Source organism: Myotis davidii, unplaced genomic scaffold, assembly GCF_000327345.1.
Source record: "Myotis davidii unplaced genomic scaffold, ASM32734v1 scaffold217, whole genome shotgun sequence".
In the NCBI taxonomy this organism is placed as follows: domain Eukaryota; kingdom Metazoa; phylum Chordata; class Mammalia; order Chiroptera; family Vespertilionidae; genus Myotis; species Myotis davidii.
In genome coordinates this window covers 7,081,085-7,096,807 of record NW_006290034.1, presented here as the reverse complement: position 1 = coordinate 7,096,807, position 15,723 = coordinate 7,081,085, and the positions used below count along the sequence as shown (strand labels likewise).

The 15,723-nt window shown below is 34.2% G+C and overlaps 1 protein-coding gene across 7 annotated transcripts in view; it reads left to right on the top strand.

The window, feature by feature from the left end:
- The window catches only part of ST7L (suppression of tumorigenicity 7 like), a 116,345-nt gene that overhangs the window by 34,369 nt on the left and 66,253 nt on the right, over positions 1–15,723 (top strand). For all 7 annotated transcript variants that reach the window (XM_015563448.1, XM_015563449.1, XM_015563445.1 and 4 more), the window contains 2 exons: positions 3,337–3,409; positions 4,323–4,425. In XM_015563448.1, the coding sequence (XP_015418934.1) occupies positions 3,337–3,409; positions 4,323–4,425 (176 nt within the window). The remainder of the gene's footprint in view (positions 1–3,336; positions 3,410–4,322; positions 4,426–15,723) is intronic.

Here is a 15,723-nt window from a genome sequence, read left to right as displayed (position 1 = left end):
ATTTCTGTCATGTTTCTTTGTCTCCGAATTATTTATGCTTTCTTGGTGCACCCCCTTGTGGTCTTTGTGCGCAGTCTTGCTATAGTTAAGCCTTGATTGTTGTCGGCAATACCGGGGGTGATTTGACCTCCAGGCTGACTTGCTATGAGAGTCAGCCGCCACTGCCATCTTCAGTCGTCTTCAGTCTTTGCTCAGTGCCTGTGTATGCAAATTAGTTGCTATCTTTGTTGGGTTAATTTGCATACTCATCATGATTGGCTGGTGGGCATAGCAGAGTGACACCAATTTGCATATTTCTCTTTTATTAGTGTAGATTACTACGTATGACATCTGTATCCATTTGTCTATTAGTGGACACTTAGGTTGCTTCCATATCTTGGCTCTTGTAAATAATGCTGCATTGAACATAGGGGTGCATATCTTTTTGAATTAGTGTTTTGGATTTCTTTGAATAAATACCCAGAAGTTGGATTGCTGGGTCATTTTGTAGTTCTATTTTTAATTTTTTGAGGAACATCCGTGCTGTTTTCCATAGTGGCTATACCAGTTTACAGTCCCTTGGCTTCTTTTTTTCCACCTTCTCTCCAACATGTATTCTTTGCTGTCTTTTTGATAATAGCCATTCTGACAGATGTGAAGTGATATATCATTGTGGTTTGATTTGCATTTTGCTGATTATTAGTGATGTTGAGCATCTTTTCATGTGTTTGTTGGCCATCTGTATGTCTTCTTTGGAGAAATGTCTACTTAAGTCCTCTTCCCATTTTTTAATCGAATTGTTTTTTTTATGTTGAGTTGTATGAGTTCTTTATATATTTTGGGTATTAATCCTTTATCAGAGATATCTTTTTTAAAGATCTCTCAGTCACTAGTTTGTTATTTTGTTTTGTAGATCGTTTCCTTTGTGGTACAAAAGCCCTTTAGTTTGATGTAGTCTCATTTGTCTACTTTTGCTTTTATTATCTTTGCCCTCAGAGATATATTTAAAAAAATATTGGTAAGTCCATTGTCAAAGAGTTTATTGGCTATGTTTCCTTCTAGGAGTTTTATGGTTTTAGGTCTTTAATCAATTTTGAGGTTTTTTTTGTATATGGTATAAGAAAGTAGTCTGGTTTCATTTTATTGCATGTATCTACCTAGTTTTTCCAATACTGTTGTCTTTACCCCATTGTATATTCTTGCCTCCTTTGTCATAGATTAATTTGACCATATCAGCTTGGGTTTACTTCTGGACTCTCTATTCTGCTCCATTGATCTGTTTTGTGCCACCCAAGACCATACTGTTTTGATTATTATAGCTTTGTAATATAATTTGAATTGAGGTAGCATAATACCTCCAACTCTGTTTTTTTTCCCCTCAAGATTGCTTTGACTATGTGTTTTTTGTATGGTTCCACATAAATTTTAGGATTATTTGTTCTAGTTCTATGAAAAATGCCATTGGTATTTTGATAGGGATTGCATTAAGTCCATAGATTGCTTTGGGTGATATGGATTTTGACAATACTTATTTTTCCAATCCATGAGCATGGTATATCCTTCCATTTATTTGTGTCTTCTTCAATTTCTTTCATCAATGTCTTATAGTTTTAATAGCAGAGATCTTTTATCTCTTTGGTTAAATTTATTACTATGTATTTTATTCTGTTTTTTTTTTAAAAATGTGTTTTTATTGATTTTTAGAGAAAGAGAAAGGGAAAGGGATAGAAAGTTAAAAACATCGATGAGAGATAAACATCATCGATCGGCTGCCTTCTACATGCCCCCACTGGGGATCAAGCCTACAATCCAGGCATGTGCTCTGACCGGGAATCGAATCATGACCTCCTGGTTCATGGGTCAATGCTCAACCACTGAGCCATACTGGCCAGGCAGTATTTTATTCTTTTTGATGCAATTATAATTAGGGTTGTGTTCTTAATTTCTCTTTCTGATAGTTTGTTACTAGTGTGTAAAAATGCAATAGATTTCTGAATATTAATTTTGTGTTCTCAGATTTTACTGACTTTATTTATTAGTTTTAATGTATTTTTGGTGGAATCTTTAGGGTATCATGTCATTTGCAAATAGTGACATTTTTACATTTTCCTTTCCAGTTTTCTTTTTATTTCTCTTTCTGATTGCTGTGACTAGAACTTCCAATATTATGTTGAATTATGTTGAACTAGAGGCCTGATGCACGAAATTCGTGCAAGGGGCTCAGCCCTCGCAGCCACCGAGGCTGGCCTTGGCCCTCGCAGCCTCGGCTTCATCCAGAAGGTTGTCCAGAAGGATGTCTGAAAGGTCGTTCGGCTGTCCTGTCTAATTAGCATATTATGCTTTTATTATTATAGATACATGTAGTGAAAGTGGACCTCTTTGTCTTATTCTCAATCTTAGAGGAAGAAAAAGCTTCCAACGCTTCGTTATTATGATGTTAGCTGTAGTTTTCATATATAGCCTTAATGTTTGGAGGTATGTTCCCTTTATCCCCACTTTGCTGAGAGTTTTTATCATAAATAGATGTTGAATCTTTTCAATGCTTTTTCTACATCTGTTGATATCATCAAATGAATTTGTGTTTTATTTTATTTCATTGTTTATCAAATGAATTTTTTATCCTTTGTTTTGTTTATGAAGTGTATCACAATTGATTTTTCTATTTTGTGCATTCTTTAGGAAATATTTATATAATTAAATTTATTATTGTTCCAAATTAATCTTTTATTTTATAGCAAATTATCATTTAAGAAAATGTAGAAAATGTAAAATCATGGGGAGAAGAAAAAATTAAAATCACCCATGGTTGTATTACCTGGATTTAAATATTTCTATTGTTTTTTGAATCTTAGTTTTTCTCTCTGAATAGGTAGAGTTTTTACATAGTAGTTTCAGCTATACTGTGCCTTTCCCCCTGAATAGTATATTTTGAAAGCAGATTATTATAAACATTTGTTGAGTACTTTTTACCATTATGCTGAGGGCTTTCACAGACATAATTTAATTTCTTCCAGAAAAGTACCATTTTTCTAAGCTGAGGTTAAAGAAGTTGCTTATAGAAAAACAAAACCTACTCCTGTCTCACTGCAGTTCGCTACATGTATTAAACTTTTATACTGACTTCTGAATTAAAGTGTGACAGCAACACTAAAATAAAAAATTGCTGGATCAAGGATGCATAGCTAGTAAATAGTAGAATCAAGATTCGAACTCAGGTCTTCCAACTTACATGTCCACATGCTTCTAGTACTACTAGTATATTATAGCTGTTGAATTTGTCATATGAATTACTTTTATTAAAAATTGTCTTCAGATATTTTTGGTAATTCTTACCTAAACTGAAAATTATTATTACAGATATAAGCCTTCCAAAGTCAGCAGCAATCTGTTATACAGCAGCACTGTTGAAGACAAGGACTGTTTCAGATAAGTAAGTAGTTATGGGAACCACAATAATTTAGAAAGACTGCTGAACTCAGTACTATGTTTGTCATCCACTGACTTCGAGCAATGTTCACTTTCCTCTCTACTTCCTTCTGAATAACCTTGATCTTAGGAGACTCTGAGACTCCAGACTGTGTGTAGTGGAAAGAGCAAAGGAAACCTTTTTTAGAGCTGAAGTAAACCTGGGCTCATATTCAAGTCTACCATATCCAGGTGTGGATCTTTGGGCAAGTTAGTCAGTTTGAGTCTCTTCCTCATCTGTAAAATAAGGATAATAGTACTGTAGGGTGGTTCTGTGAGGATCACGTGTGCTAAATGACTGAAACAATGCTAGACAGAAAGTACATACTAGGAATAGTGCACAGTAGCTATGATGATAATGATAAGATGTGTGATAGGGGAAACAATTTCATACTATCTGTTCTGAGATTATAATTCTGAATTGTTCTGTATTCCTTGCATTTGTGGCTGCCTTTAACGAATTTCACTTTATTCCACAAATAAGATATTCAGAAACCAACCAAAAGGTTGGTTACTTTAGATTACTATTTACATGAATTAAAATGGAGTATTCACAGTCTGTTTCCTTTTCGTGAAAATTTGATAAGAATGTACTTCTGTTTTGGGAGATTCTCTGGATATCCCCATGTAGCCTTTCATATTTTATTCTCAAAATAAAAGTGTGCCTTAAATGATCTTATTCTGAAGTCTTCCGTTACCTAAATTTGAAGGTTTCCATTTCTTATGCTGCCTTTATTATATGTTGGACCAAGGCTTTAATTTGATGTTTAGTAGTTATTTGGTTTTGTCTTTGATCATCACCAGAAACTCTGATTAGATTATGATCTAAATCCATATTTTTTAAATATTCATTTCTTAATTTTGTGGTTTTCTTACAGATTCTCTCCAGAAACAGCCTCCAGACGAGGTTTAAGCACAGCGGAAATTAATGCTGTGGAAGCAATTCATAGAGCTGTGGAATTTAATCCTCATGTTCCAAAAGTGAGACACTTTATGATAAAAATATTACTTTTATCAAACTCAGGACAGTGTACAGACCAAAGTTTTGGTTTTCCGTCTCCATAATTTGAGTTGGAATTATTTTAGTCCACTATATTTTGATGCTTATAATTCACCTTAAAGGAGATGTTAAAAGTTGTTTAGAAAGGCGAGTAGAAACAGTAGTTCACTATAGGCTTTGTAATTGCTGTCAAAATAGAATTTGAAATTCACTTAGCTGTTCCTTCTAGTATAGTTTTAAAGAAGTAAAATGGCTTGGTCTTAAAGATCATTCATTTTTTAGATCATTAAATCAAATTTCCTATTACTGTGAGAGCTTTTTACATCTAAACAGATGCCTGGGTTTTGAACTATGGCTGAACAGACAAAGACTGAAAACAAATAGATTAAAGTGATCAATGATAGGAAATAGATTGTACAAGTCCCCAGAAAAACTGCTGAGTAGATGTTTATTTGGTCCCATTTCATTTGTCTTTATAATATGCACCTTGCAGACATACAAATTATTGGTTAATCTCTGTGTGTTATCACCCATAATTAAATTTTGGGTTTTAAAAACAATGTCCCATGTTAGGCAGTATAGAATATTCAATAGATGTATTTATGAGAAAATGTGAATTATAATGATTTATTTCAGTATAATGTATGTTGATAGAATTTGGAGGCTAATAAACATTAAAGAGGTTAATCTCTAAAAAATTATCTCCAAGAAATGAAAGTTGTAAATCTGTTAGCGTGAGTAAAGATAGAGTCAAGAAAACTACTGAAATCTAAGAATGAGAGTCAACAAATATTTATATTATTCTCTTACTAAGTGATATTGGTCCCATACATTTAAATAAAATTTTTATTATGAATTATAATACACATACAGCAAAGTTTATGCACAGAAATGTGCATCTTATTGATTTATTATAAAGCAAATTAGTGGAAACTACCACTTACGTTAAGAAACAACACTGCCAGGCCCCAGAAGTCTACCTGACTGCCCTTCCAAATTACTTCTTCGCTCTTACATAAAGTTACCCATTATTCTGACTTCAATTGTGTTCATTTCCTTCTTTTCTTATATTTTTGGTTTATACTTTTTGTTGTTGTTGGCTGTATAAAACAAGGAATGGTCCCTCTTCTTTTTATTCTGTGGAATAATTCGTGTAAAATTAAAATTATTTCTGCCTTAAACAACTGGTAGAATTAGCTGAGAAAATCACCTGATTGAGAAGGATTTTTATTATAAATTTTATTTATTTAATTTAATAGTTTAATTACAAATTCAGTTTCTTCAACCATTCTATAACTATTTACATTTCTTATTTCTTTTTTGTGTTGGTTTTGGTGAGTTGTATTTTTCTAGAAATTTACCCCATCAAAATTTTTAAATTCATTGGCATGAATTTTCATAAAATCCTTTTATTACCTTGTTAATATTTGTGGGACTAGTTATAATATCCACTTTTACTCTTAACACTAGTTACCTATTTTTTTCCTCGACCAGATTCTCCAGGGATTTATCCATTTTATTAGGAGCGAAGACCTGAGCTCTGGCTTTGTTGTTTCTCTCTACTATTTGTTTCTGGCTCATTCACTTCTACTCTTTATGACCTCCTTCAACTTTCTTTGGCCCTATTTTATTATTTTTTATTTCCTGTATCTTCTTACACAGGTATTTAATTCATTAATAGTCAGCATTTGTTGTTACTAATATATTTTATTTAAGTCTGTAAACCTCTTTCAAAGCACAGTTTAACTGCTTACTATGTAATATTTTTGCATAATTTAGTTCAAAATATTTTTTACATATTTTAGCACTTTATTAAGAATAATTCCAAATGGGTTATGAAGAAGACTTATTCATTTGAGTTTGACAAGTTTTCCAAAAACTCTTAATGAAGTTATGTTCACCAATAAACAATGAAACATCAGCAAAACTATCATACTCAGTATATTGGGCAAAGAATAAAGCTGATACCAAAAGTAACATGCAATATAAGAGATACATCATTAAGAAAGATAATCTGCTGGGTATTAAAAATCATCTCAGGCCCTGCTGGCGTGGCTCAGTGGTTGAATGTTGACCTATGAACCAGGAGGTCACAGTGGTTCGATTCCCCCTCCGGGTCCACATCCGGGTTGCGGGCTCAATCCCCAATGTGAGGCATGCAGGAGACGGCCAATCAATGATTCTCTCTCATCGTTGATGTTTCTCTCTGCCTCTCTCTTCCTCTCTGAAATCAATAAAAAAGTATTTTTAAAAATCATATCAATATGAATTCTTTGCTACCAGCACAGAATTAATTAGCTCTTGAATCCAAACCATGCCAAGGTAAGCTTGGCTGATGGAAGCCAGGAGTCAATAATGGGGGTAGAAAATAAGTTCCCCAGTGCAACAGATCTCAATTGTGTTTTGGAGCATTTCCTTGGCTGATACAAGCAGTATTCAAAAATTTTTCTGGGCCTTAGCCAGTTTGGCTCAGTGCATAGAGCATTGGCCTGTGGACGGAAGGGTCCTGGGTTCAATTTTGATCAAGGGCACATGCCTGGGTTGCAGGCTTAATCCCCAGTAGGGGGCATGCAGAGGCAGCCGATCCGTGATTCTCTCTCATCACTGATGTCTCTCTCTCTCTCCCTCTCCTTTCCTCTTTGGAATCAATAATATCTATTTTTTAATTCTTCTCTGAAAATCAATAAAAATATATTTAAAAAAATATTTTGGCAAATGATATAGTCATTTTACTGAAGAAAACACATGAATAGCTAATAGGCACATTAAAGATACTCGGCATTATTGGCCATTGAGAAATACAAATTAAAACCACAGTATGATATACTTGATACCCACTAGAATGCCCATATTATCAAAGACTGGCAATACTAGCTGTTGGCAGGAATGTGGAGAAACTTCATACATTGCTGCTGTACATGTAAAATAGTATGACTACTTTGGAAAACAGTTTTGCAGTTAAACATATGTACTTACTGTATGACTTATTTCATTCCTAGGTATCTACACAAGAGCAATGAACACATATTTTTATACAAAGACTTGTATGCAATTGTTCACAGCAGTATTGTTCACAAGATCCAAAAATTTGAAATAATCCACACAGGTGAATAAATAAATGAATTGTGATATATCCATAAAATGGAACACTTCTTAGCATTGAAAAGGAACAAAATATAAATACATACAACAATATAGGTGAACCTCAAATAAAGGAAATCAGACAACATATTGTATGATTCTATTATATGCAATTTCTAGAACAGGTGAAAATGTAGAAACAAAAAAGCAGATCAGTGGTTCCCTGGGACTGGCGGTGGGAATGGGGATTGATTGCAAACAGGAACAAGGGAACTTTTTGTGGTGATGGTTACACAACTGTATAAATTACTAAAAGTCATTGAACTATATATACTAACATGGTGATCTTGTTATATGTGAAATATACCTCAATAAAACTGTTAAATATATATGTACACATATATAAAAATATATAATGTGTATATAATTTAAAATCATTTTTATTTATAGGTAGAAATTTACCTATTTCCCCCCCAACTTTATGTCACAGCCAGTTGACAGTTCAACTCTATTAAAATATCCAGCTAAGTATCACCTTACATTATTGTTTGTGGATAGACATTTTAAGCAGGCTGTTATCAAACAGGATAATATCCCACTTAAATAACACTAGTGTTATATGAACTGGGAGAGCTCTGGAATTTGTGGCTGTCTGTGTTTGTTAGGATTTTACAAGTGATGTGGTATGTAAAGGTTCTCTCCCCGCCCCTGACCCCCCTTATGGTCTCTATTCCTCACTCCCAGCTACAGCCAAGCAAACATAAAGGCTTTATGGGTTTTATCCTCAAACTTCAACTGTGGGTCATAATTTATTTAACTTAACAAACAGTGACATTTAAATATATATATTAAATCTTTTAATCTTACAAATTTATTATGCAAATTTGTCAAATGTTATATGAATCTTACCAGTAAAATGACAAAGGATAAAGCTATTTTAGCAGGAAACATTTTTTGGCAACTTTCCACATAACTACAACAGAAAGGCTGTAGGTCTAGAGCTATGCAATTTGTTAAAGCTGGAAACTATTAGATGTGCAATAGAGAAAGACCACATAAATCTCTTCAGGCTATGAATTTGCTTTAGATATTTCATTAATATTGATTGCCTGTACAGATTTTTTTAATCTACTGAATGAATTTCAGTGTACAGTAACTATAATAGTAATAGTTAAAAATTAGAACAGTATATTTTCATGGTTTTTGACTTGTTCTTCATTACCTAACGATGGCTTTGGTTCAGCAAACATTTTCTTTTTTAGTCACCAAACAAAAAAAGGATTGTTTATCTTTAAGCAACTATAGAAATGGTCAGATTTTTTATTTTACAATAGAAAATCTTTCATATCTTTCAATGATTTCACAGCATTCTATTTCAGTCATTCTAACGTCTCATATTCTGTATTATTCCACCATCAAGGACTTTTATAAAAAGTGTTCTTTTAATTGAGATAATTCACATATGACAAAACTCACCTATATTTAAAGTACATATTTCAGTGGTTTTTACTATCTTCATAAGGTTGTATGATTATCGCCACTATCTAATTCTAAATCATTTTCACTACTCCAAAAAGAAACCCTGAATCCATTATGAGTTACTCCCCATTCCTCCCTCCTCCAATCATTGGCAACCACTAATCTACTTTCTGTCTCTATGGATTTGGAATCATACAATATGTGGCCTTCCGTGTCTGACTTCCACTTAGCACAATATAGCGTGCCATGTATCAATACTTCATTTCTTTTTATGTCTGAATAATATTCCATTGTATGAATATACCACATTTTATTTTTCCATTTATCAATTTATGGACAATTGGGTTGGTTCCACTATTTGGCTATTATGAATAATGCTGCTATGAATATTCAGGTGCAAGTTTTTACACGAACATATGGTTTCACTTCTCTCATATATATACCTAGGAGCGGAATTGACAGATCATATGGTAATTATATGCTTAACTTTTTGAGAGACGGCCAAACTGTTTTCCAAAGTGGTTGTGCTGTTTTACCTTCCCACCAGCAATATGTGAAGGAGGCTCTAATTTCTGTGCATTTGTGTCAACACTTGTTATTGTCTGTCCTTTTATTATAGTTATCCTAGGAGGTGTGAAGTGGTATCTCATTGTGGTTTTGGTTTGCATTTCTTTAATGATTAATGATGTTGAACATCTTTTTTTTTTTTTACTATTTAAATTTTTTTAGCACCTCCCCCCCCACCCCCTTGAACATCTTTTTTAATGTGCTTATTGTCCATTTGTGTATCTTTTTTGGATAAATGTCTATTCAGGTCCTTCGTACATTTTTTTTAAACATATTTTATTGATTTTTTACAGAGAGGAAGGGAGAGAGATAGAGAGTTAGAAACATCGATGGGAGAGAAACATCGATCAGCTACCTCCTGCACATCTCCTACTGGGGATGTGCCCGCAGCCCAGGTACATGCCCTCGACTGAAATCGAACCTGGGACCTTTCAGTCCGCAGGCTGACGCTCTATCCACTGAGCCAAACCGGTTTCGGCCCCTTTGTACATTTTTTAAAATTTGTTTTTTAATATAGAAGGTATTCTTTAGCATTTTTATTACAGTAGGCCATCAAGGTTCTTGCTTAGTATGGTCTAAAACCATTGTGAATCGCCATAGTTAAAAATACAATCACATCATGCAATTTCACCCATGAAATGTAAACATGAGGCTGGGTCAGGAATTTGCTGAGATGTGGATGCTGGAGAGCCAGCGAGGGCTATTCATTAGGTAAGTTACTCACACGTGTACACAAGCCTCGTGATTCAAATTTGTGCCCTAGCAAAATGTTGGCTTTATAAGTCATGGATGTTTAGAGATAGCCAGATGATTAAAATTGAAAACATTAAATCCACGAATGTTAGTGAGCTACTCTTTGATGTAATTGTTCTTGGTATGACACTCCATGTGTCTGGTTGACCAGAAATTGAAGTCTGTAGGACAGTGATGGCAAACCTTTTGAGCTCGGCGTGTCAGCATTTTGAAAAACCCTAACTTAACTCTGGTGCCATGTCACATATAGAAATTTTTTGATATTTGCAACCATAGTAAAACAAAGACTTATATTTTTGATATTTATTTTATATATTTAAATGCCATTTAACAAAAATCAACCAAAAAAATGAGTTTGCTTGTCACCTCTGACACGCGTGTCATAGGTTCGCCATCACTGCTGTAGGATGACACTTGTCCCATTCATCATAGAAGATACTACCTCTTTAGTAGCAGGCTTACATTTCATTGGCCAAACTACCTACATTATAGCAGCATATTTAAAAGATAAGAGGGAATCAGGCACCTTATTGAGATTCTGAGTGGCATAGCAGTAGTAAAAGGAGAAATGGGGAAGTGGTATTGAAGTCTAGGACCCAAAGTTAGAAAACAGGGAGCATACTGTGGCCTAGGTGAAAGTTGAGAAGTGAAATGCTCACCCGCTGAGATGCTGCTCTGTAGGACCATGTGGAAAGGAGTTTTCCTGTGGCTAATGTTCTCTCTAGCCTCCCTTCCATCTCCTTTCAGTAAAAGATCACTTTCCTTTGCTCCTGAGGCTGTTAGGTAGTATTCTGTTTTCAGTTTATTCATAGAGAATTTGTTTACTTTCTATATGGGAACCATCCCTAGTCTCCCCCCGTAATACACACCCATGTGGACTTTTTGCATTCGGCCTGCCTGTCCAATCTCATAGAATGTGCACTGAGAAAACTAATTGCAGAGATAAATTGGTTCTCGGTGTGCATGACTGATCAAGGCCAAAGTACCTTAATTTCAGATGCCTTCAGAGAGATTTTTCTTTAACCTGCTTTTAAGAGGAAGATTATAAAGCATTATCATTACTTCAGGTCAGAATTATATTGCTTTTGGTCAAAAGCTGTTGTAAGATTTACAAAGTAGTAGAAACAAAGTAATCTAAAGATAAATTATAAAGATCAAAGCAATTCAAAATTAAAGTGAATTTGAGTATAAGCAAAGGCATGGTTTTAGAGTTATAAGAGAAACCATCAGACCATACATCGTTAATGTGTTTTTTATAGCTTCCAAGGTAGCCTTAATTTTTTATATTTTTAGTGAAGAGCAAGAGGCATGAGTAGTTATTTGAGTATATTATATTGAACGTAGTTTAATACTAGTTAAAATTGTTCCAAGCAGTTTCTGATTTATTCCATATATAACCATAAGGTGATTTGGAGGTAATACATAAGGTCCTGTAGCACATACTAGGTACCGCCCTTGGATTATGTCCCCAACTCTATTTTATTTATTGATAATTTCCAAATCTGTATCTTTTAAGTCTGGCTTCCTCATCTATAGACTTGCATTTCTGTCTAGTTATGAAAAATTTTAACTGGATATCTAATAGGTATTTCAGATACTTCAATGTGTCTGCAACTGAATTTTTAAAAATTTAAGTCTCTTCTTCATCTTACCTGTCCTTTCTTAGTTAAATATTCTAATTTAATACTTCATTATCCTTTTCTCTTCATTAAACTTTACTTCTGCCCTTTCCAAATCACCAACTTGTATTGAAACCTTTGAAATGTCTTTCAGATTTAGCCATCTACTCCACCCCCATGGTCACCATCTTGCACCTTCACTGCCTATTCTTTAAAAAATTATTATTATTATTATTATTATTCTTCTTCTTCTTATTATTATTATTATTATTATTATTATAAAGTAATGAGCACATTTTACAAAAAAAAATCAAAAGTTTGTAAAGTAAAATTTCTCCTGTTTTTCCTTCCCAATTCTACTTCTCTTAAGTAACCACAGTTTCTGTTTGGTTTATTTATTGCCAGATATTTTCTAAGCATTTCTAAATACATAGATACTAGAGGCCCGATGCATGAAATTCATGCAAGTCTAATTAGCATATTATGCTTTTATTATTATAGATATTTACTGTCTTTTTAAAAAATATATTTTATTGATTTTTTCACAGAGAGGAAAGGAGAGGGATAGAGAGTTAGAAACATCAATGAGAGAGAAAAATCGATCAGTTGCCTCCTGCACACTCCCTACTGGGGATGTGCCCACAACCAAGGTACATGCCCTTGATCAGAATCGAACCCTGGACCCTTCAGTCTGCAGGCCAATGCTCTATCCACTGTGCCAAACTGGTCAGGGCTATTTACTGTCTTTTGCTTAGACTCTTAAAACAGATTCTTCACCCTGGCCAATGTTGCTCAATGGTAGAGCATTGGCCTGCACACCCAAGAATTGCAGGTTTGATTCCCAGTCAAGAGCACGAATCTGGGCTGCAGATTTGTTCCCTGACTACTCACAAAAATGTTTCTCTCTCCTCCTCCCTCCCTTCCACTCTTTCTAAAAATCATTGGAAAACATATCCTTGGGTGAGGATTAACAACAACAACAAAAAAACCAGATTCCTCACTGGTCTCCCTGCCATCAACCCCTCTCCACTCTGGTTATTGCCAAAGTTATCTACTTAAACAGCAAATCTTACTCTGCTAAAGAGCTCTGCTTGTTCCCCATCACCCTCTATAAGATAAGGACCAATCCCTTAAATATTGCATACAGAAGCCCTTCACAGTCTGGGCCCATTGTCTATCTCCAGCCTTACTCCTTGCCACATCTGCCTTGTTCCTTATCTCCCGCATCACTACTTCCTGGATTGGTCATGTCTTATCATATCTCCCTACCTTTGTACATATGCTCCATCTCTTCTCTGTCATCAGGTTTCTTATTCTTCAAAACCCTGCTTATCTGTGGCCTCCTTTATAGAAGCATCTTTCTCATTTTTCCCAAGGAGAGATAATGGCTCTCTCCTCTCTGTTCTTTTAGTACCATAACCATACCTTTTCTTTTTATCTGTATGTCTCTCCCTTAGCAGAAATTCCTGAGTAGCAGTTTGTGAAGAAGATAAAATAAGTCATAATCCTATAATTTCCTTCTTTAAATATATTTTCCTTGGACCAGAAATTTTCCTTATATTTTGAGGGTGAAATTTTATTTTAGTGCCTTATTGGAAACTGAAAAATAAGGTTTGCTTTGTTTTAAAGTCAAATTGGAAAGGACATTTGGTAGTAGGCAAGACATCATAATAAAAAAAAAATAGGTAGCATAAGGAAGACTTTTTAATGAGAAAGATTTTAAAATATAAACTCCTGAAGTATCATTTTCTAGTAAGCATGCCATGTGTGTTTGATTACTATCCAAATTGTCACTTAGATTATTAAACAGTGAAAATATACATTATAGTTGCTGTTCAAAAAGTATTTTCTTGCCAAGTGGCTATAAAGACAGTTAGTTTAAAACTTCAGCATTCTAAAACTCAGTGAAAATAATTTGGTATATTTTGTTTCTATCTGTAAAATGAGGCAGAATTTTATTAGTAATAAGTTGGTTTAAGTATTAAGCAATTTTCTTCTGAAAATGAGATATTCTCTTTTATGATGGAGACGTCACTGTGGTTGCTGCATTTTCTTTGCTTCCTACTGAAGAAGCTCCCTGTGCACTTACAAAGAGCATAAGCAGTCATGTCAGAGGTCAGCTATTTGAGTCCATTTTCCCACAGCTGCCTGGTGCGAGTGATCTTTTACTGTGTTTTAAAAAAATGGGCAAGGATTAGAGAGGATTAGGAAGAATAGTACCCTCTTGAATATAGGCCCAGGGCTCTAAGGGGAGAAAACCCAACCAGGCAGCAAATGGGCTTTGCTTGACCAGGACACAACCTCTGCTGCATTCCTTTAAGAAACTGAATGGGAAATGTTAAGTCCCCAAACTGGATTAGTAAATAATCTCATAGCTTGTGACATCTGCTAAAGTAAATTGATGAGCAAATTGCATTCTTACACTTTGAGGAGGGGGCCAGCTACATCAAGACTAAGAGTAATTATTCTTTCTTTAAAGTTTCAGCTGTATTGAGATATAGGAGTAAGAGTCATTGAAGATAGGCATTAAGCTCATTAAGTGTTGGAAAACACATTATAAGAAACACAATATAAGAAAATTATTTAGATATATTAATATTATGTATACATATATATTGACTAATAACTTAAGGCTTAAATTTTGAAACAACTGCACTTTTTTTGTTTTTAAGATTCTTCCTGCTTGTAGCAGTTTTACAAAGTGAGTTTCACAAATTCAACTATTTAATTTATGTTGTTTTTCTCATTAGTTTGTGTAACAGTCTGAGGAATTTAGATTTTGAAATGTGAGAATATATATTTTGAGACACCTCTGGCATGTTTCTCTTTATTTTATAACAGAAGTTAATGTGGTTTGGACCTTATACACATAACTTAGTATCAAGTTATTTAAAACTAAAGAGGTGATTTCAAACCTGTTTTAGTAGGGAAACTGTTTGCAGAAAGTATTTAGCTAACTAAAAGAGTTTGTTTTCAGCTGACCACTTTATATAAATAACCACTTTATGTACAAGTGATTAATTTTGTATCTTCATGTAATTAGTGTAATAAGTTTATTAGTGTGATAACTGTGATTATACTGCTTTTGTTATGGATTATAATATTAAGGCAAACTTTTTTTTCAAGAATTTAAGGTGGGATTTAATTTCATCTATGAATAAGAACTCACAGGCTCTAACTTCTTTAACATGCATACTCACTAATCCCTCCAGTGCATCTTGTTCTCTTGGCTCAGTGCCTTTGCTCAAGTTGGTCCTGTACTTTGTGTCCTCCTGTTCTTCTCTTCATCCCACCCCCAATCCGCCCATCCACATTGCATCCAACGTTATATATTATCAGCTCCAATCCCAAATTCCATCAAGAGGTTTGTTTTCAGCCCCTTAAGCAGAATCAATACCTCCTAAACCTAGAATTACCATATGACCCAGCAATTCCACTCCTAGGTGTATACCCAAGAGAGATAAAAACAGATGTTCACATAAAAACTGGTACGTGGATGTTTTGGGGAGTATTATTCAAATAGCCTAAAGGTGAAAGCTGCCAAATGTCCATCAAATGATGAATGGATAAACTAACATATTTTATGCATACAATGAAATATTATTCAATCACAAAAAGGGATGAGGGACTGATACACGCTGTAACATGTATACACCTTGAAAACATTCTGCTAAGTGAAAGAAACCAGTTACAAAAGACCATATATTATGTGATTTTGTATAGATTTGCCTATACAATCTATAGAGACAGAAAGGAGATTCATGGTTGCTGGGCTTAGCA